This window comes from Ceratotherium simum, chromosome 2 (assembly GCF_057802395.1).
Source record: "Ceratotherium simum simum isolate JZ-2026a chromosome 2, ASM5780239v1, whole genome shotgun sequence".
Taxonomy (NCBI): Eukaryota; Metazoa; Chordata; class Mammalia; order Perissodactyla; family Rhinocerotidae; genus Ceratotherium; species Ceratotherium simum.
This window is the reverse complement of record NC_141901.1, coordinates 34,145,185-34,167,584: the sequence shown is the minus strand read 5'-3', so window position 1 is coordinate 34,167,584 and position 22,400 is coordinate 34,145,185. Positions and strand designations below refer to the sequence as shown.

Genomic DNA, 22,400 nt, shown 5'->3' with positions numbered 1-22,400 from the left:
TGAATGTTTCTTCTGTAATACTCCCAAATAGAACTAGCAATAGAAAATATTCAAAGTTGTCTTTATATAATGTGTTAGGACATTTAAAATATTTAGACGTGAAAAAGGTAATGACTAATTAGAACTTGTAAAAAATATAGATCAACAGTATATCACAGTTGTTAAAAAATATTAACCTAATCTTAGTCTACATTCATAGAATTATAACGTTTGATTATGTTCCAGAGGAACATAGCTAGGATGGGGAGAATGTCTAGAAACCATGTCATAGGTAAAGGAATGGTTTAAGGGTTGGCGTGATTCATTAAACTGAAGAAGACAAGACTGGTCCCTTCTAATCCTAAGATTCTTTGATACAATCATTGTATTTGAAAACTATAGGAGGCCTTTTTTTTCCCTTCTTGGCTTAATATCTGAATAATGAGCATCTTAATGTTGGCAATCATCATTGTATGCCACTGACCCATTTTGTAATCTCTAAACATTTCAGTTAATTGTTTATTGGTCTATTAGCCAGATATCCTTTATAACTTCTTTGGTGTGAAAGACCATGTCTGTTCTGCTTTTTGCACTCTTAAGAGGGCTCTGTAAATTTGGTGAATAATTTACTGATGAAGTCTCAGTCAACATTGAGAAACTGGAGGGTGTGTGAGATGAGAAAGTATAGAACCAACAAGTATTCTCTCTCTCTTTTTTTTTTGGTGAGGAAGATTCGCCCTGAGCTAACATCTGTGCCAGTCTTCCTCTGTTTTGTATGTGGGATGCCTCCACAGCATGGCTGATGAGTGGAGTAGGTCCGCGGCCAGGATCCAAACCTGTGAACCCGGCCACCGAAGCAGAGCGTGCGGAACTTTAACCACTCGGCCACAGGGCGGGCCTCCTCTTTTTTTTTTTCCTTCAATGTTTATTTGCTAGCGTTCTTATTACTTTTCAAAATTTAGAGCTGACAGTATTATAAAAGAAAGATTCAAGTACTTGTGTGTCTAGTGCAAGAGACCTAAAGACGATTAGAATAAATTTTCTAGTCAACCTGCATTGAGGTTTTTGTGCTTATTTTTCCTTGGCCAGCACATCAGGAAGTAAGCCGAGCCTTTTCAGTATGAGTTTTATGGTAGAGGTTTTGACTTAATGTTTATTTCAAGTAAAGAAACATCAGTCTGTCCTATCAGCTGGCCAAACCACTCAAGAACCCAAAGTAGTTCCGGAAGGAGCTGCAGAAGACTTTGATCTGCTCATATAGTCTCCTGGGTTAGTAACTTAGTTGACCTCAATAGTACATGTGTTTGTTAGACTCAAGTCCTGTTAGTTAAATTAGGATAAATTTGATTTAGTATCAATTCCTGATTCAAAATGGCCAGAAGGAAAAAATTTTCATCATGTACTTTTTGTGCTTTTAAACCGAAAGCGTGGTGAAAAAGTTGTCATTCAACAACAACAAAAAGTATATCAGTCTTTTGTGGCTTTGTAATGCTGACATGGCTTCTTTTTTTCTCCCTTTTTTGTTCTTTTGTTTGGCTAGTTTCACCCTCTAGAGGCCTGCCACTGCTATAAGCAGCGTTTTTAGCATACCATATTCTGCAGACTGCATTAAGTGCCACATTTTCTGTTATGAAACTGTTTGCCTGGTTCAAATTATAATCTCTCTCTTCCTGCCTTTTGCTGGTAAATCTGTTCTGTTTAACTCTTGGAAACCTCACCTACATTTTCAAGAAATATGGCTTGTTTTTGGCTCTGATCCTGATGGAAAAAATGAACGTGGTCTCTCATTTCAGTGTAGAAATTCTCTTATGCCGTTTCTTAGTAAAGGGCTATCTTGGAACTACAAAGTTGCCTTCATAGGAGAGCATGCTTATCTTTCTTTAAACGGTTGTTGAATGTTGTCAGACATCAAACCAAGGGCTTGAAAACAAGCAGAAATCTGCATTGCACCTACTGCTTCGACCTACCCATCCTAATTCCATAAAGTTCATGAAACATTACAGCCCTGTTTTTAAGGCTGTGGAATTACGTTGTTTTGGTTATTGAGACAAAAGACCAGGAAAAAAAGTGGTGAAATATTCTACATCTTCCACAGTGGGCCAAGTGGAGCAAAAATCCTTAATGGAAATCAGTAGTTGGGAACAATGGGAATAAAATGATCAGAAACTAGGTCAGACCTAGGAATAACATCAAACGGGAGGCTAATTAAGGGGTACAGGCTATACTAACAGGAGGCCCCAGGTCTTCTTCTCAGCCCATTGAGCCTATTGAGCATCTTCCAAACCCTTTATTACCTTGTACCCTCTTTCTAATTCTTTACTTAGTGATCTTGACCTCTTTCAACCCAGTGCCTACACTTTGGGAGTCCCTGCCCTGGGTTACTAGAGCCATCAGGAGAAGCTGGGTGCTGGGGGGATCCCTTTCCAGTGGCCCGAGGTATTAGAAGTGATATGAAGGGGATTCCCCTGGCATATCAAATTGGAACTTTCTACTTCTTTTCTCCGGAGGCAGTGTTACACAGTTAAGTTCAAGATTTCAGGTATTGTTAGTGTTGTGAGCATGGAGTGATGTAATATGGGCCCAGATGGATGCTGTGCTCCCAGTGTTTCTTTATTGCAATGGAGGAATGCTGAGCTTTGGGAATCTACTACTTTTACAGCATGCAGTAAGCAAGTCTCCTCATTGTCCAGAGAGAGACGTTACCTCATCTCTCAAGATTTCTTGCTGGAAACACAACCCTGAGAAATGGCCTGGGTAAAGAGTGGTGAGAGCCTTGTCTTCTTGGCATACCCAGGAAGATGTATAGTAGCACAACTCACAAGAGACCCCCTAGAGGAGTATCTTTCAAGAAAAATGTGAATCTAAAAGAATCTGTTTACAGTGCAAAGCAATGCAAAGAAACTCGTAGAAAAATGGAGAGTGCCCAATGTTCTATTTCAGAAAAAAAGCATAACTTCTACTGTCACTTAAGCTGCTTGTTTTATCTGTAATACCCAAGAATAGGTCTTCTGTTAGGTCAAACTGTGAGCTGAATATGCTTAAATTATGTGGCTAGCTTAGATCTAAGAAGATAAACAATGAATAGATGCTTTTTAGTAACTAAATTCTTTAACAACAAAGATGTTGAGATTATGGTATTTTTTTAGGCTGTAGAGTAGAGGAATCCATCAGAGCAAATTCAACAGGAAGGATTTGGAGATCTGAAAAGCTATCCAGATTTTAGTTAAAAATTACTTCTGTGCTGACTACTTTTTGGCTTTGCTGCTACCAGGGACTCTGCAAATAAAAGAAAAACATGCTTTGTTAAAATATTTGTAGTTTCTTTTTAGATGGAGGTTTGGGGCTTCTAAAAATTTATCTTGAGTAAAGACTTTGGCAGGTCATTTCATTTGTGGTTACAGTAGCTTTGGGAAGGGAAGTGAACAGAAGGGTTTTTCTGTTTTTTTCCTGATGTCTTGCATTAGGTTAGATCTATGTTGTGGCAATGTTAGCATTCTTTATTCTGTATTTTTCAGTTTGGCATCTTGATAAGGTTAATAAGTAATTATTTTTAAAAGGATGCCGATTTATATCTTAAATAATTAAGTACTTCTCTCTCCTTTCTCTGATTTCCTTTCCTGCAACCTGTCCCTGGAGATTCATTCTAGACAGACAGTCCTTCCAGGCCCCACATGCTTTCTAGCCACTTGGTTCGCCTGCCCAGAGGCAGTCACTGTTACTAGTTTTTTATGCATCCTACCTGAGACAGTTCCTTAATATATAAGTATTTATAGTTTTACCTGTTTACGTATTTACAGAAATGGTGATATGCTATACGTGCTGCCCTGCACCTTCTTTCCTCACTTACTATATCTTAGAGATCTTTCTATATCAGAGCATAAAAGTTTTCTTATTCTTTTAAAAGCTGCGTGGTTGTCTGTTTCATAGGGGTGCCATAATTATTTAAGATTTTTGCAGCTTTTTTCCTTTACAAGCATTGCTCCGTTGAATAACTTGGTACTTATTTCGTTTTGTTCATGTGCAAGTATATCTGTAGGAGAAATTCCTAGAATTGGAATTGGAGAGTGAGAAGGTAGGTAGGTTTTCAATTTTGGTAGATATTACCACATGGCTCTCCATAGGGGTGGTTCTGATTTATTCTTCCACTTGCAGTGTGTGGGAGTGCCAGTCACAGGGCCTCTCAGTGGAGTCCATGGACAGGTTTCAGTGTTTCCGTAAACAACGCCCCCTCCTCACCTCACCCTTTTCCTCTCATAATTGTATATAATACTTTGTGTGCATGTGCATTTGTCTGCAGAGAGAGTCCATAGCTTCCTATGTAGTCTTTTTTGATAGTTTGATCACTTGATAACTTTTGATGTAGTTTTTTAATAGCTTCATTGAGATAAAATTCACATACCATAGAGTTCACCTTTTTAAAGTATACAAATTAGTGGTTTTTTAGTATATTCACAGAGTTGTGCTACCATCACTGATATCTAATTCCAGAATATTTTCATCACCCTAAAAAGAAACTCCATAACCATGAGCAGTCATTCCTCATTCCCCCATCTCCTCAGTCTCTGGCAACCACTAGTCTACTTTTTGTCTGTATGGAATTGCCTGTTCTGGACATTTCTTGTCAGTGGAATTATACACGATATGGCGTTTTGTGTATGACTTTCTTTGCTTAGCATAATGTTTTTCAAGGTCCATTTATGTTGTAACTTGTGTCAGTACTCTTCCTTTTTATGGCCAAATAATATTTCATTGTTTGGACATACCACATTTTGGATTATCCATTCGTCAGTTGATGGACATTTGATGATTTCTGCTTTTTGGCTCCTATGAATAATGCTGCTTTGAACATTCATGTACAACACAACAATGGACAAAATATATGAATAGATAATTCACAAAGGAGAATGGCACATTTTTTCAACAAAAGTATCAATGGCTATGTATTCTTGAAGGAGTATGCCTGAAAGATTACTTTTACAATATGTGAAAGAATATTAATTGTTAACAGAAGAGAACTTTTGACTGGTTAAAGGTAGTTAAAGAATGATATTCAGGGATTAAAAGTGTTATGGTTAAAATTTTCTGTGGCTCTTACCCCCTGCTTGATTATGAGTTTTAAAGGAAAGTATCTTTATGTCTTTCTTTTAACCCCTTAGTGTTATGTGTGCACTGCAACCGTGTATGTACGTGTGTATTAGACTTTGTATATGGTGATAATTTCAGATTTTAAAAAGTTACAGAAGCAAAAATAGTACAGAGAACACCCACGTACCTTGACCCAGATTCACCTGTTACTAACATTTTACCCCATTTGCTTTATTAGTTCTTTCTTTCTATCTCCCTGTCTATCTAGCCATCCACACACATACACAATTTTTTTTTTAACTATTTTTGAGTAAGTTACGTACCTCATAGTCTTTACCCCTAAATATTTCAGTGTGTATTTCCTCAGAACAGGAATATTCTCTTACATACCCACAGTACAGTTATGAACTTCATAAATTTACATTTGTAAAATACTTGAATGAACTGTCAATATTACAGTTTTGTCAGTTGACCTAATAATATTTTTTATTGGATTTTTTCCCCTCCAATACAGGGTCCAGTCTAGGGCCAGATACTGCATTTAGTTGTCATGTCTCTTTAGCTGCTTTTTTGTGTGTGTGAGGAAGATCAGCCCTGTGCTAACATCTGCCAATCCTCCTCTTTTTTTGCTGAGGAAGACTGGCCCTGGGCTAACATCCATGCCCATCTTCCTCCACTTTATATGGGACGCTGCCACAGCATGGCTTGCCAGGCAGTGCATTGGTGCGCGCCCGGGATCCGAAGTGGCAAACCCCGGGCCGCCGCAGCGGAGCGCGCGCACTTAACCGCTTGCGCCACCGGGCCGGCCCTTCTTTAGCTTCTTTTAATCTGGAACATTTCCGCAGTCTTTGTCTTTTTGACACTTATGAAGAATTCAGCTCTTTTCTAATATACTTTTGATAAGTACTTCACATTTATATTGGATTATAAATTATTTATTTTCACATAGTCCTATTTGATTCAGTCAGAATCCTTGCAAATTGGGCATCATTTATTCCCGTTTTACCGTTGAAGGAATCAGTTGGTTAAATGTTTCAGCCAGGGCCGTATTGCTAAGATGGCTAGTACTGATAAAATGGTATGTCCTGGGCACTTTTCTAAGTGCATAACTCGCACATACTCACATTAAGCTTCCCAATGGCCCTTTGAGGGGAAAGATAGTCCTGATGAATACAGAGTAAGGAGCAGACTGAGGGCTCTTGGAGGAGTGTGAATTAGATTTTTATTCCTAGGTCCTGTTTTTCTGCTTCTGTAGGGATTAAATGAGATTTCCAGATCTTGTCTGTTTTTGTTTTTTAGTCTGATTTTTTAAATTTGCAATCTGTGAAAATAGGAGCTGGAAGGAGGGCAGATATATTGAGTATTGCTCTAGTTGCACAGTTTATCAGAGCAGCTGTGAGGCACATTGTTGATGGGATTAAGAATTTTTGCCTCCTCACTCAGTTTATTCATAGCTACAGGATATTTCTTTTTACTAGAACTTACGTGTGTATGGTACATTATAGTTTACAAAGAACCTTCATGTCGGTTACTCATTTGTCCTCACCTCAATCATTTGACCTGCATAATTGAGTTAGGATTCAAGCCTAGGCCTTCTCTCAGTCCCATGCAGTGGTCATCACTCTGTGCTCCATTAATGGGGCTTTATTTTTAAGGCAGCCCTGATGCAGTGCAAACTTCAAATTACCTGTGTCTTGAACTTGGCTGCTCCCTTTTCTCTCTCGCTACAAATGTATTCTCTTAATTTTTAAAAATTTTGAGCAGGTGGTTTTAAGTCTTGGGAGACAAAGTTAAAGATTGACCTTTTTTGAACAATTTGGTGGTATCAAATAAAACTTACATCAAAGAATCTCATTCATATTTTATGATACAGTAGTCATTATTGTGCTGCGTGGTAATTAAGTATATATGTTTAGCTTCAGTACTAGAACCATTTTGGTTTTGAATTGGATGAGACCTTTAGAGGATTAATGGGGTGGCTTTAAACTCTTTATCCACAATCCACATTAAGAAATGTATTTTCCATCTCTCTCAATACACACAGTCTAATGAAACAATAGATAAACTCTTACTATGTATAAAGAGTTCTGTTTTCTTTTATTCTATACTATGCTTTTCTGTTAAATTTTTTTTAAGGCTGTGGTGATCTACTAAATTTGTCATCCTACCTCATATTGGGTTATAATAGTTTCGAAAACGCTATTCTGGCCTAACTCCCTCTTTTTACTAATGTGTAAATAGACCCTGGAAGAAGAAGCTGTTTTTCTAAGATCTTCCAGTTAATTCTTTGCAATGCTGGGACAAGAATTAAGGACACCTGACTTCCAGTGTTGTCATTTAATGACTTAAATTATTGTTACTTTTATACAGCTGCCACAAGTATTTCTAGGGACATATGAAGCAGAGGAGTTGTTAACTGAAGGGACAGGAAACTGCTCTGAGGATCCGTTGAAGATCCTTGTGCACAGGACTCAGGTCCCTCCACTCTTCAGGAGGCTGGGCCTGCATTGTGGCTTTCCTAAGGGCATCTAGTAGGTACTCCTGCCTCTGCCTATCTGCCAGTTGTTCTTTCCCTTCACTCAGAAAATGAGATTGGGGGGCCAGCCCGATGGTGTAGTGGTTAAGTTCACATGCTCCACTTCGGCGGCCTGGGGTTCGCAGGTTTGAATCCCGGGCACGAACCAACACACCGCTCATCGAGCTATGCTGTGGTGGCATCCCACATACAAAACAGAGGAAGATGGGCACAGCTGTTAGCTCAGAGCCAATCTTCCTTACCAAAGAAAAAAAAAAGAAAAAAGAAGATGAGCTCGGAGAGGGCAGACTGGACCTTCAGTCTAGTGGGGATTTTGTCGATTATCCTTTCTTCCTGTAGAAATCATATTACATGTCACCAGGCATTCTTAGTTCCCCCCCCAAAAAAAGAAAGAATTTGCAGGGTGAAGATTATTTCCTTCACTCTACTAATTAAATGGCTCAGGTTGCCAGTAATGAAGCTTCTTTATTTAATTTTTGCTGAGTAGGAACTGATTATAACACCACACACACACACACACACACACACACACACAACTTAATAGAAAGAGTAAAATAAAATTTTGGCTTTCATTCATGAGATTTGAGAAGAGTAGAGGTAGTATAAGTCAAAATTTTCCCTTTTTCTGCTTTAAACAATTTTATGAGAAAAAAGGAGTATACTTAAGATTCTTAAGAGAAATAAGATTAAATATTTACTTTATTTGAATATTTAAAATAAGGTTGCCACAAATTACACTTCCCAATGATTTTAGCTGTACACATTTTTTAGAATGTATTTATAAATACATTTACTATAATATGCAATAATATATGTCATGTAAATTAGAAGAAATGTGTAAAAAATTTACTTCTTTGGCTTTTATATCAATTTCAAATGATGAAATTTGTTTCTTTTTTATTTAATTGAAAAACTTTTTTGTCTGCTATGATGAAGAGGTTAATCAGTGACAATTTCTGCTTTGTCCATCAGTTTTAAAGGGAAAGATTCAGCAAAATGAGAATAAGAACTGAAGAAAGACATGCAGTAAGCCAGTGATTCACTCATAGATTATCAATACTTGATCTGGGTTGAGTTTGTGTGAGATATTGGAATGTATTTCTTAGCGTTAAAATATCCTATTTTAGTATCTTTAATTTATAGCCATTCAGGACTTCAAAGCTCATTTCTCAGCAACATCACAGAATCAATGTTCTAAATAGTCTATTTTATTTGTAAAAAGAACATAATATCTTATAGTGTTTATCAATCGATAACTTTTAAAATTAAAAAACAAAATACAAACAGACTTGGAATTTTGACTCTTAAATTGATCCAGCCTTTGAAAAGTACTTGTCCATTTGTGAACGTTCTCCTTTTACGTGAGTCTTTCTTATAGACCAATAAATATTTATTTAATAATGAAACACCATATTTTATAGTGCAGTGACACTAACAGGAGAATATTTTGCAGTTGTGAAGCTTTTTCTTTTTTCTTTTTCCAAAGCACAATACTTGGTAGGAGAGTTGTCTGAAGGCAGGATGATCAGAAGCAGGGACTGGCCAGCTGTTCATGCCTTTCGTTTCAGTTGTGTTAGATCATATGATATGCCCATGGGGGAGATATGTCAATTGATTAATGGGCCAGAGTATTGATTTTATGTTTTCAGACTGCTAACAGAGGAGATTAAGCCTCCAGACACAAGCGGTTCCATAAGCCTTCGTTTTCAAACAGGCATGTAATTAAAACAACCACACAGTTCACTGAGGTTAGAATTCCATGCTGTGATGCAGGACTTCCTATTTGGTGTTTAACAGCAGTGTGGAGCTATTATATAAGGAGCACTGGGCTTGGAGTCAACCGTCCTAAGTTCTAGCCTTAGCTCTCCTATTCTCTAACAGTGTATCGAATGATGAGGTTTATTTTAAAGAATCTTGAAAACTGTCATTCTCATTGCTTGCCAGAGATGATCATGATGCATTGTATGTGCAAAAATCAGTTTACAAAACACTCAGTACAGTGTAATCCTTTTTTCTTATAAAATACTCCCCCCACCCCAAAAAAACCTGATAGCACAATGTGTGTGTGTGTATTTAGTAAAATCATAATTTTTTTGCCTAGGAAATACAGAATAATTTAAATATTACGTAGTCAGATAGCTGAAGATAGCTTGCTGAGATGTAAAGTTGGAACTCCGTGTTTGGTGATTCCTCTGGGTTTCATTTATTTTTACTGTCTTTATCCTCTGTATTTATTGGTAGTATTGAGTATTTACTTTATTTTCAGAACTATTATGTTGTATTTTTTTCTACGGGAAGAAATGAATATTTGGCCACAAGTGGTGTTCATTTTTTTAGTATGAGGCATGTGCATTGACAGCCTTTGAAACTTTAATGCTGTATAATATGCAGGTGCTTTTATTATTTATAGAAATCCGTAATCCTTGTTTGAAATGTATTAAGTGGTATGCCATCTGTAAACCCCCCAAATTCCATAGATTAATTAGCCTTTAAAGTAAGGTTGCCTTTTATCTAACTTGGAGGATAAACTCTTCCATCTGGGAACTTTCTTTTTTATGTGCTTGTTTAGTGTTCTGTGTACTTCAGCACTGTAGTATTAAGTGTTAATCATGGACACTGGCATTCTCAGTAACAATGAAGACCACTAAGAATAACAAAGATTAAATAAAGCGGCATTGTCCAGTGAATGGTTTGAAATTGGTGAATAATCGATCCATCATGACTTTGCCATTGGGGTGTGTGTGTGTGGGTGTGTGTGTGGTTAGCATTACAGAAGAGTGGGATAGTTACTCCACAGGGAAATTTTATGGATGATGGTTGTATAAGTCAGTGTTCTTGTGACGTTTCCATTAAGAAAGGGAAAAAAAAAGGAAAAAACACCTTTTTTTGACATCTCATGTAATGTTTCTTTTCCTTGTGGGTTGAAAAGTTGTTGACAGTATTTGGTGCTGAGAGATCCCTTGGTTGGCTTTGGTATACCTCTGTTTCTAGGAAATGTAGTAGGGGGTAGGAATTCTGTTGTTATTTTTAAAAAAATCAATATTAAATTATTTAATTTTATTTACTAGTCTCAGTAAGAGTTATTGAACACTCCACAGTTGAGTGTTTATTTTTTAAAGTCCATTAAGGGGCCGGCCTGGTGGTGCAGCAGTTAAGTGTGCGCGCTCCGCTGTGGCGGCCTGGGGTTCGCAGGTTCGAATCCCGGGCGCGCACCGACGCACCGCGTGCTAAGCCATGCTGTGGCAGTGTCTCATATAAAGTAGAGGAGGATGGGCACGGATGTTAGCCCAAGGCCAATCTTCCTCAAGAAAAAAGGGGAGGATCAGCATTGGATGTTAGCTCAGTGCTAGTCCTCCTCACAAAAAAATAAAATAAAATAAAAAAATAAAGTCCGTTAATAAACATATAGAGATCAGTAATTCGGTCATCTGTGTACTTACGATTATCACTTTAATATTATTTGGTGCTTTTTATGGACTTCATTTTGCTGCCTCACCCTCTCCCCCAAATAAATTAGATTAATGCTCTAACAAACAGGTTTCATAACTTAGTTTAGAAAACATGACAGAAGGAATTTTGCTCAGTAAGTTTTGATTATGGTAGATATTGTGGGTAGTAAACGAAAAAGTAATATTACATGGTTTTGGCTTCCAAAGTATAAAATCTAGATGAAGAGAGAGAGTTAAAATTCATGAAACAATTGAGAGCGTTAGAGTGTTCAGGTGTATCTTCCAAATTATAAAAGTATAAGAAATTCAGAGAAAATCAAAACTCCAAGTATTTTAGCATAATTAGAGTTTGGAGAGTCCTTAGAATTAGGTTAGTGGAGGAGACAGCATTCCAAATTGGAATAAACAGTTTGAATAAAGGAATGAGTTAGGCATGTGTGGAGATCATGGGGTAGCCTTAAACGATAAGATGGAGGGTGTGGTTTGAATAGTTGTGGGGTTAGGGCAGAAGGTATGGTTAAGTAGGGGGTGGTGACATTATGGAAGGCCTTGAAAGCAAAGGTGGGTAGCTAGCATGCATAACTAGCTTATTTTTGCAATAGAGTAGCAAGATAAAGATGTATTTTGGGGAGGAAGTTTTCTTAGAAATGGTAGACGGGAAGAGATTGAAGACAATTAAAATAGGAGACTATTGCAGTAGTCTAGGGATGAGTTAATGAATGCCTTTATTAGGAGAGTGGCAGTGGGAATAGAGAGAAAGGAATAACTGTGAGACATACTTTTACTGGAAGAAACTTCGTCATTAGCATATCCTCAATACATATTTAGTAAGTAAATAAGAGATTGAGGGAGGGAATAAATAAGGGAATGAAAGAAAAATAAGTTAAAGGCCACATTTCTCATTAAGGTAAGTATCCTGAGAGATACCACTGATAGAAGATGATAGATAAAAAAAAATCTAGGTGGAGAGAGATGGTGAGTTCAGTTTTCCCATACTGAATTTAAAGTGATAGTGACTCTACAAGTAGAAGTGGCTTTATAAGTAATTGGATATATGGTCCTGGAAAACAGTTAATTAATTCAGGGCCTAAGATTAAAGATGTATGTATACATACTTATATATGTAAAGGTAACTTCTGAGAGAGTTTCTAAAGGGAAAATTGGAAAATCAATAAATAAGGCTTAGAAAACACCAGAAGAAATCTTTTAACACTTAGATTTTAGAAAGGCTTATTTAATTGTTCGATTTCAGTTTACTTAGTTTGAGTAATATTGTTTTAAAACAACCAGTAACCTGTGTTTTGAACAGTTTGTTTAAAAATAATTGTAAAAATTAGTGTATTCTGATCTGATTCTAAAATCAGAATATTCTGATTCATTGTAACTTTTCCTAGATTGCTGCGCTAAGGAGACAGCAACGTATGATAAAAAATCGGGAGTCAGCTTGTCAGTCCCGCAAGAAGAAGAAAGAATATATGCTGGGGTTAGAGGCAAGATTAAAGGCAGCCCTTTCAGAGAATGAGAAGCTGAAGAAAGAGAACGGATCACTGAAACGGCAGCTGGATGAAGTTGTATCAGAGGTGAGTGCTCATGACAGAGCCACGAGGAGATGGGTTAAAGTTTTCTTTTTTTCTGATAAATCAATTGAGAAACTTTTACATTTTAAATTAAATTGTATAGGGCCGGGGCCGGCCCTGTGGCTTGGTGGTTAAGTGCGCGCACTGCAATGCTGGTGGCCCGGGTTCGGATCCCGGGTGCGCATAGAGGCACCACTTCTCCGTCCATCCTGAGGCCGAGTCCCACATACAGCAACTAGAAGGATGTGCAGCTATGACATACAACTATCTACTGGGGCTTTGGGGGGAAAAAATTAAATAAATAAAATCTTTAAAAAAAAAAAAAAAAAAAATTGTATAGGGCCGGCCCCGTGGCTTAGCGGTTAAGTGCGCCCACTCCGCTGCTGGCGGTCCGGGTTCGGATCCCAGGTGCGCACCGACGCGCTGCTTCTCTGGCCATGCTGAGGCCGCGTCCCACGTACAGCAACTGGAAGGATGTGCAGCTATGACATACAACTATCTACTGGGGCTTTGGGGGAAAAAAAATAAATAAATAAAATTTAAAAAAAAATAAATTAAATTGTATGAAATAATTGTACTAGGAAAAGGAGGGCCCTAAAATATTTGCAGTTACGATAAAGCATTGGAAAGAGGAGTTTTTGAATTGTACCTCTCAATCTACATAGAAAAGTTGTCTGTTTTCTGGGTTTCTCCTCACTCAGTACCATAGCACTCTCTTTTCTGACTCAATGAATCACATTGAGGCTCTTAAATAGTCCCACCGGCTCTTCCCTTTTAGAAAAGAAAACAATACAAAATAAAAACTTTTTAATCTTTTCTACGTCCACCTGATCACTATGTTTTTTGCACTTTGTTGCTATGCTGCTTCCAATCAAGTTAATCTCCTCAATTCTGTTCATGAAATCTGATGCTTTCAGGATTTCCCACTGCAATGCTGTCCTGAACCAAATAGATGACTGTGCCCGCTGAGTGGGGCTTCTTATACTGTTTTTTCTGTCTTGCCTCGAGCACATGGAAATATTCCATTATGTTACTGAAAACAATGATTTCAAGAGATGGAGAGAGAAGCTACAGAAGTATCTCAGAATTCTTTCAAGATCCATAAAAGTGTAGAATTGTTGAATTCTCTCCTTTCGTGTGAAGAGGAAGTTGCAACAGAGTGGCTGCTATGTTTCTCCTCTCATGCTTCTCTCCTTTTCTCTCTGCTGGAAAAGGGAACTTGGAAGGCTCTAGTCTAGTCTCTTGAAAAGTTTTATTTCCTCACCTTTGACTTTTGGGGTTTTTTTTTTAAACTATTCATATAACTGGTGAGGCATTCTTATCTTAGATGTTGCTTTTGTGAGATTTATGTGTAGTTTAATTCCATTTAATATGGTCATTTCCTTTAGAATCAGAGGCTTAAAGTTCCTAGCCCGAAGCGAAGAGCTATCTGTGTGATGATAGTATTGGCATTTATAGTACTCAACTATGGACCTATGAGGTAAGTGTATAGATACTTGTTTTGGATACTAATGCTAAAAATTTAAATTCTCATTATTTATTATTTTCAGCTCTAGTCATAAGCTAGAGACAAACGGGTTTGTTTTGTTCTTCTCAGAGACAAGAAGGGAGAAGGAAGATTGGTTCCTCTTCCTTGTTCTTTACCTAAGTCTGACAGACAGTTCATGTTTTTTAATGAAGGAAGCCTTAAGTTATTAAACAGATCAGTGGTGAAATGATCAGGATTGTGGGCCTTGAAATCAGACTGCCCGAGTTCCAGTTCTGGCTCTTCCACCTAGTAACTTTGTTGTCTTAAGGTAATTACTTAATCTCTCTGTGCCTCAGTACCTTACCTTTAAAATGAGTGTTATAGGGGCCAGCCCTGTGGCACAGTGGTTAAGTCTGGCCCGCTCCACTTCGGTGGCCCGGGTACATGGGTTCAGATCCCAGGCAGGGACCTACACCACTCGTCAAGCCATGCTCTGGCGGTGACTCACATACAAAATAGAGGAAGATTGGCACAGATGTTAGCTCAGGGCTAATCTTCCTCAAGCAAAAAAAGAGGAAGATTGGCAATAGATGTTAGCTCAGAGCGAATCTTCCTCACCAAAAAAGACCAGGAAAACAAAGATTTGAGAAAGTGCTCTAGGCAGAAAAAAATAACATATTAAAATGGGTGCTATAATAATAATAATAATAATAATACCTACCTCAATACTGTGATACTTGAGCATCAGTGATTAGAAGGCACTTGGGTGGCTTCATCCCTGGCTAGAAAATAAGCAGTTAGAGCAATAATTCTCAATTTCTGATTTAGTAGGTTTGGAATGGGAATCAAGAATCTAAATATTTTTAAACATTCCAGCTGATTCTGGTACAAGTTTTCAGCTAATCACAACTTGAGAAATGCTGCTTTTAAGTTGGAATAGAATACTAGAATTCAGAGAAATCTTGGGGATCATGTTTTTCAGATTCCCACTCACCATGGCACATTCAACACATGAACAAAATCAGCATCCTAGATGTTGGGGAGTCAAAGAGTAATTAGACAGTAGCCATGCCTTCAAAGATCTCATGATCTAGCTGCGAGAAGAGACATGTAAAAGGATGACTATAGTATAATGTGATGAATGTAATAGTAGCTATGTGAACAAAGTGCTGAAAGACTGTAAATGAGAGGATGAATTCCTTGAGGAGAAGGTTCATGACATATTGATAAATGCTCAAAACATTTTTTGTTGAATGACAGAGTGATAAGGGAAATCCCCATAGAAAAAGCTGAATCTTGAAGTGTAATAACAGTTTGCAAGATGGAGAGTATTAGAAAGGCATGCCATGCAGAGGGAACAGAATGTTAAAAGGCACAATTATGAAATGGCCTCACATTTTCAGGAAAGAGTGAAAAATTCAGTGTATCTTGTACCTGTGGGAGTGTGCATGAGGGAAATATGGCTAGAGGTATAAGTAAGGGCCAGATAATGAAGGGCCTAGTATGCTACTATATACAATGAGGCACCCCTAGGTTTTTAGGCAAAGGGTAACATCATAAATTTTGTATATTAGGAGGATGACTCTGAGGGTGGTGTTGGGAATGGACTGGACTGAGGAGAAACTATTGGCAGAGACAGCATTAGGAGACTGTTGATGTATTTAAGGTAATAGATAAGAGTATGACTTAGACTATGGTGATAGAAAGGATGGGTGATCTCAGGGTACATCTCTGAGATAGACTCTATGGGATTTGATAACTAATATGATGTGGGACATGAGGAAGAAAAGAGAGAAATTAAAGATAATTCCAAAATTTCTGTCTTGAGGGACTGAATGATGATGCTGTTATTTGAGGTAGCAAACATAGAAAGGTGAATAGTTTATGATGAAAGACAGTTTTTATTGGTTTTTATTAGTCGTATGGGAAGTTTGTGATACTGACTAGATATTGGGAATTACCATGATAGATAGATAGATAGACAGACTCAGACGGTGGTGGAGTAAATGAGATTATCCAAAGAGAATAAGTAAAAGAAGAAAAGTAATAAGAATCTGAGGGAAACCAGCATGAACAGTAGATAGACTCAGGAAAAGAAACTCAGAGTGAATAGGGTTAGGGACAGAACCTGAAGAAAATAGTTTTCTGAAGCCAAGGGTGAAAAGAGTTTCAAAAGGGGTTTGGGCAGTGGTATCACATGCTGAGGGCTTCAGAGAGGCAGAAAGTGGAGATGAGAACATTGAATTTGGTAATTAGCAGGTCAACTGTAATCTCGGAAAGCAGATTTATTAGAGGTGGGAGTGAAATCTATATTCAAGTTAGTTGAGAACTGAAAAGAGTGATAAGTTGAATAATCTCTTTTTTATTAATAAAATTTTTTATTATGAAGATTTTCAAACATAAAAAAAATTAGAGAAAGTAGTATAACGAACCCCCTTATACCTATCACCCAGCTGTAATAATTATCAACATTTTGCGAGTTTGGCTGAAAAGAGTTTAGGAAGTAGAGACTGAGTATGGACTATCTTTTTAAGAACTTTGAGGCAAAAGGGAAGGAAGAAAATGGGAGGATTTAAGTAGATTCTTTTTAGGATGTGGGAAACTTTAGCAGATGGTCATCTAGCTTTTGATTAAACCTCAGTGAAATGTACTTCTGACAGTTCTTCACATCCTTGAAGATAATTATGTTATCTTCCTTTATTTTTCTCTCTTTTTCCTAGCCCCACCCTGAGGCTTAACGTACCTAATTTTTTTACCTATTTGTCCTGCTTTAAGCTTTCAAATCCCCTCACTGGACACTCTTTCATTCATTTCCTTCAAACTGAGCTGCTTCTGTGGTCCAGGCTTGGTGCTTGGTACCCTTTAGCAGTGTACATGTTGGAATGTGGCATCCTAAGCTTAACACATTTCCTCAGATATGTTCTGACCTGTGTAGAATACAGCGAAACTCTTACTTCTTAAGAGCTCTTTTTTTCATGCAGCCTAACATTGTGTTAGCTCTTTTTAATAGATGTATTATTAACTAAAATCCCCATATCTTTTTCACATGTTTGATGGCCACGCTAGGTCACTCCCATTTTATTTCTATATAGTTAGTTTCTAAAAAGTAAAATATAGATCTTGTATTCAACTTTTGTTATCATTTGGTATTAGCACAACTCTTCAGAGCATTTGATATTCCATCATGGCATCCCAGAGACCCATCTACTTTTTAATTAGTATACTAAGACAATTCAGTGCAAAGAGGACGTAATTCTAAGGTCACCTATTTTTAAAAGTTCACACTATGCTAGACATGTTAAATAGAATATGCAGAAGAGATACCTGGAGCAAGCATTTAAATTATTAAAACTTTTTTTTACTACTTTATGCGTTATTTACTGTTGACATTTTACCCTATTCATATTAAAATTATTTTCTCGTTTAATTTTTGTGTTTGAGGGACGGGACTTCCTTTATTCATTAAGAGCTATTTCTTGATTAATAAAGGAGGAAAGGAACATGCTAATCAAAACTTTGTCCTCTTGAGTTATGAACTTGAATATAATTAAATTCCTTGAATAAATTGAATCAGATTACTGTGTAGTCAATACAGAGTTACCAGCAACTGTCACAATGAAGCGTTTCATTCTGTGACCTCCAGTACCAGAGGGGGCTACATGGATGTAGGCCATTTGTTAGAACTTCTCCAGCTACACTCATTTCTTCCTTCAAAGTCTCTTTTATATAGTGACGTTTTCCTCTGACTTCCCTCCATGACTTTTGTCCACAGCCATTGAAGAAAATAGAGCCATAGTTACTTTTTTGCTTCTTTTTAATGACCAGAGTAATACATGAATATATGTTCTTTGTAAAAATTTCAGAAAGTGCAGAACTATGTAAAGTAAAAAGTGAAAGTCTTCTAGTCCACCTTCCTCGCAGCTACTTCCCTTCCTCCAACCTACTCCTTTCTTTATAGATAATTTTTTCCAGATTTCCAGATATATATTACTTTACTAATTCATTGAGAATATATTTGTTGAATATTTACTGATTGCTAGATATAATGCAAGACTAAGAATATAAAGGTGAGCAAAAACTAACATGGTCCATGCCCTTATGGAATTTACAGTCTAATGTAGGTGGCATATATTAAATCAATTACTCAGATAAATGCAAAATTATAACGATGTCAAATGCCATGAAGGAAAGGTGTGTGGTATCATGAGACTATATAATAGGTTTGCTTGAGCTAGTTGAAGATTAAGGCACAGTTTCTCTGAGAAAGAGGTGATTGTGTTAACATGTAAAAGAAGATATTAGTTAAGATGCAGGAAGAGCATTTCATTTAGAGTAAACAACATGTATAAATGTGCGTATACACACATTTGTGTTTGTGTCTTTGTGTTTATATGTATATAGCTTTTAAAATTTGGTTTTACATAAAAGGCATCATATACGTATTATTCAGGAATGTACTTTCTCACTTGAAAATATGTCAGTACTCACCCTCTTTCAATGGCTACATAGTTTTCTGTAATATGGATATGCCATAAGTTAGCAGCTCTCAAACTTTAGGTTTGGGGAACCCCTTTATACCATTAAAAGTTACTGAGGATCCCAAAGAGCTTTTGATTATGTGGGTTATATCTCTTGATATGAATTATATTAGAAATTAAAACTGAGAGATATTTTTAAAATATTTATTCATTTAAAAATAATAATAAACCACTACATGTTAAGATAAATAACATTTTTATGAAAAGTAATTTTCCAAACCCTCAAAAATTTAGTGAGAAGAGTGGCATTATTTTATACTTTTGCAAAAATCTTTGATGTATGACTTAACAGAGCTAGCTAGATTTTCATATCTGTTTCTTCATGCAAATCTGTTGTGACAGATTGTTTTGGTTAAAATAAGTGAAGAAACTCCAGACTCACATAGGTGTGTAGTTGAAAAACGGAGAACCTTGCTGACCTTTTGAAAGAGTTTTGGGATCCCCAGGGCTCCACACTTTCAGGACTGCTGCCGTAATTTATTTAACCATTCTCTTATTAATGAGCATTTAGCTTATTTCCAGTTATTTCCATATATATATAATGTATTCTTCATATATATATAGAGAGAGAGAGACAGACAGAGCATGTATTGTGTGTGTGTGTATATTAGAATCTTAGAAGTAGACTGGAGGTAGAAGGTATGAATATCTGAAATTGTGATAGATTCTGCCAAATTGCCTTACAAAAAGACTAGCTGTTTACACTCCCACCAGTAAGTGATAGGAATATCCATTTCTCTCCACCTTTCCTAACATGAATGTTGTAAGTAGTTTTTAATATTTGCCTATCTTCTAGATCAAAAATGTTATCTTTACTTCAGCCACACCAGCCTCCTTGCTCTTCCTCAGACACACTAAGCATGCTCCTGCTTCAGGGTCTTCACAGTTGTTATTCCCACTGCCTGGAATGGTCTTCCCCCAGAGATTCTTCCATCAAGTGTTAGCTCAAATGCCACCGCAGTGAGGCTGTCCGGGACTACCTTCTCTAAATTCCCACCCTGCTCCTGGCACCACACTCCCTATTCTCTCTCTTCCTTTACTTTTCTCTATAGCACCTCTCACCTTCTAGTAACTTACTTATTTCTTTTCTTTTCTTTTTTTCCCTGCAGAAATTTTTATATCTTTTAGTTTTCCAGCACTTAGAGCAGTGCCTGGCGCATAGTAGTTACTCAGTAAATATTTGAGGTCTGAATGAATGATCCTCCCCCGCTCAGTTAGAAGTAAGTTCTTTTGGGGCTGGCCCCGTGGCTTAGCAGTTGGGTGCGCGTGCTCCTCTGATGGCGGCCCAGGTTCGGATCCTGGGCGCGCACCAAGGCACTGCTTGTTTGGCCATGCTGAGGCGGCGTCCCTCATAACAGCAACTAGAAGGAGGTGCAGCTATGACATACAACTATCTACTGGGGCTTTGGGGGGAAAAAGGGAAAAAAAGGAGGAGGATTGGCAATAGATGTTAGCTCAGGGCTGATCTTCCTCACAAAAAAAAAAGAAGTAAGTTATTTTTTCATACGTCTTCAGCTAGTTGTATTTCCCTTTTATAAGACTACTTGCAGTCTTGACCTAAAAATCCTTCCTTTTGGTGTGAATTGCTGTAAAGCCACTTGCGTGTATTAAACGTGTATGTAGTATTTGACAACTAACTTGCTTGCCACACTTTGCTTATATTTACTAATTCCTACTTTTCTACCTTTACATACACCATTCCTAAACTGGAAGAACTTCCTTCTCTCTTTCAACGTATGTTTTTTATTTTATTTGTGATTTCAAGAAGCTCTCCCCACAGATATTCTTGGTATTGTTTTATTCAAATGCTTCTTATGCGGTTTGTTACAGACATTTTCTTCCACTTGTTGAAGTTGTGCTTTGTGCTATTATTGTTTCTTATGCATATTTTATCCCAGCTATAAGGTCTCAGATTATGTTGTCTAATTCTTTAATTTTCTCTTGTAGAGATAATACAGTGTTCATCCCAGACAGATATACAGTCATATGTGTTCATTTGCTATTTCTTAAAAACTATGAGCTTTTAGTTCCTCATTTCTTATCTAGGCTATATGAGGTTCTCATTCAGTCAAACATATAGTAAAATACCTGCTCAGGTACTGAGGAAGGAGCCAAGGATGCAAACATGAATAAAAGTACAATCTATTAAGAGAAGCAGATATGTAAACAACTATAATATGAGGAAGAATTATGTAGATGTCATATAAAAATATGGGCATATTCTTGAAGGAACATAGAAGTAACCAGTAATTCTGATAATGGCAGTCACAAAGGCTTTAAGCACTAGCATTCTATGAACAAATAAAGAAGATGGGATTATGCTGTAGGAAGTGAGGATAGGGTTGGGAGACATCTTGTTGTGGAAGCCCTCATGAGTCAGGAGAGATTTGGGGAAAAAAAGACTAGAAGAAAAATTTTTAAATGAATTAATGGATCCGCACAGCTTCTGAGGTGAAGGGGGTCTGTGGGGATAGATCTCATATCGGTGAACAGGTAGATTGATCCGTTATGGAAGGAGGAGATGATAGTCTTATTTTATCAAGAAAGGTTTGTGTTCAAAAAATTAGATGGACAGTACAAAAAGAGGAATTAAGAGTGGGAGAAAGTTTAAACACTTGAAAATCCTGAGGAACAACTGGAGAAGATCTGTTTCTATCTTTGTGTGAAGGGTTTAGGAACAGAAAGCCAAGAAGTTGTGGGGATATTAGGAACTGTTCAAATTTTTTTAAAAACATGTTAAAAGCCTTAGATTGAAGAAAAGCAACAAAGAGAAGCATTGGAAGGAATGAAGAAATATTGAAGTATCTTAACAAGTTGTGAGTATCTCCAGTCACCAAGAAGGAAATAGGAAAGAAACAGGCTATGAAACTCGTAAAAACCAGAAACTATTTCTTCTAGAGAAAATTTGGCATAAACAGTGAAATATCGAAACTGAGAGAACAACAATGATTTGAAAGACTGAAACCTGCCTCAGAACCAACTGTTGGGAATGGAGATATTCCATCATGTATATTATTCAGAAGGATTTCTTGATTGACCCCATCATTTGCAGTCTCTTCACTGCAAGACTGAGGGTCTTCTCAGGGCTGGGAGTCTGCCAGAGGAACAGGAACTCCCCAGTTGAACCTTATTAGTACCACCTGGAAGATATTTATTCAACAACTTCCACATCCACAGTCTTATATATCTATTAACTTTAAGCAAGCATTATTATGTTTTAATTGGTACAGAAACTGTATAAGCTTTTAAAAAACAAATTGTGAGTTCTAATTGAACTTTTATCAGGTACGACAAAACTAAGTCTAGCCAGACAAATACACATTTTAATCAGAGATTTCCAAAACATTTTAAATTTAGGAACCTAAATTCTTTCAGAACAGATCACATTACCATAATAAAATTGTTAATATTGTTTCAGATGTTCAATGTAGAATTGAACTTTTGTGCTTTATTGGTATGGGTCCAAGTGAAAAAATATATAACATACAAGTTTGCTGAATATAGGTATGCCTTAAGAAACATTTCCTGAAGGCACTTGGTGATGAAATATAAATACATCTTACATCTAGATTAAGACAGTTTTCTCAAAATAATGTGCAGCAAACCTGACTGGTTTGAACAGTTTTGGATTACTGAATAGTCATCACACAGAAAAAGAAAATAAACTAAACAGACTTAAAAGAGTTAATTTTTCTGACCTTACTGATGTTGTGTGGATGGTAGAGCAGGCATCTAGCTTTTTTTGGCACAGGATTTCAAGGAGCTGGC

At 37.1% G+C, this 22,400-nt stretch overlaps 1 protein-coding gene across 2 annotated transcripts in view; it reads left to right on the top strand.

Moving 5' to 3' along the window:
- ATF6 (activating transcription factor 6) overlaps window positions 1-22,400 on the top strand; it is a 214,681-nt gene that overhangs the window by 35,844 nt on the left and 156,437 nt on the right. For both annotated transcript variants that reach the window (XM_014783280.2, XM_004424822.3), the window contains exons 8-9: window positions 12,444-12,629; window positions 14,015-14,106. In XM_014783280.2, coding sequence (XP_014638766.2) covers window positions 12,444-12,629; window positions 14,015-14,106 — 278 coding nt within the window. The remainder of the gene's footprint in view (window positions 1-12,443; window positions 12,630-14,014; window positions 14,107-22,400) is intronic.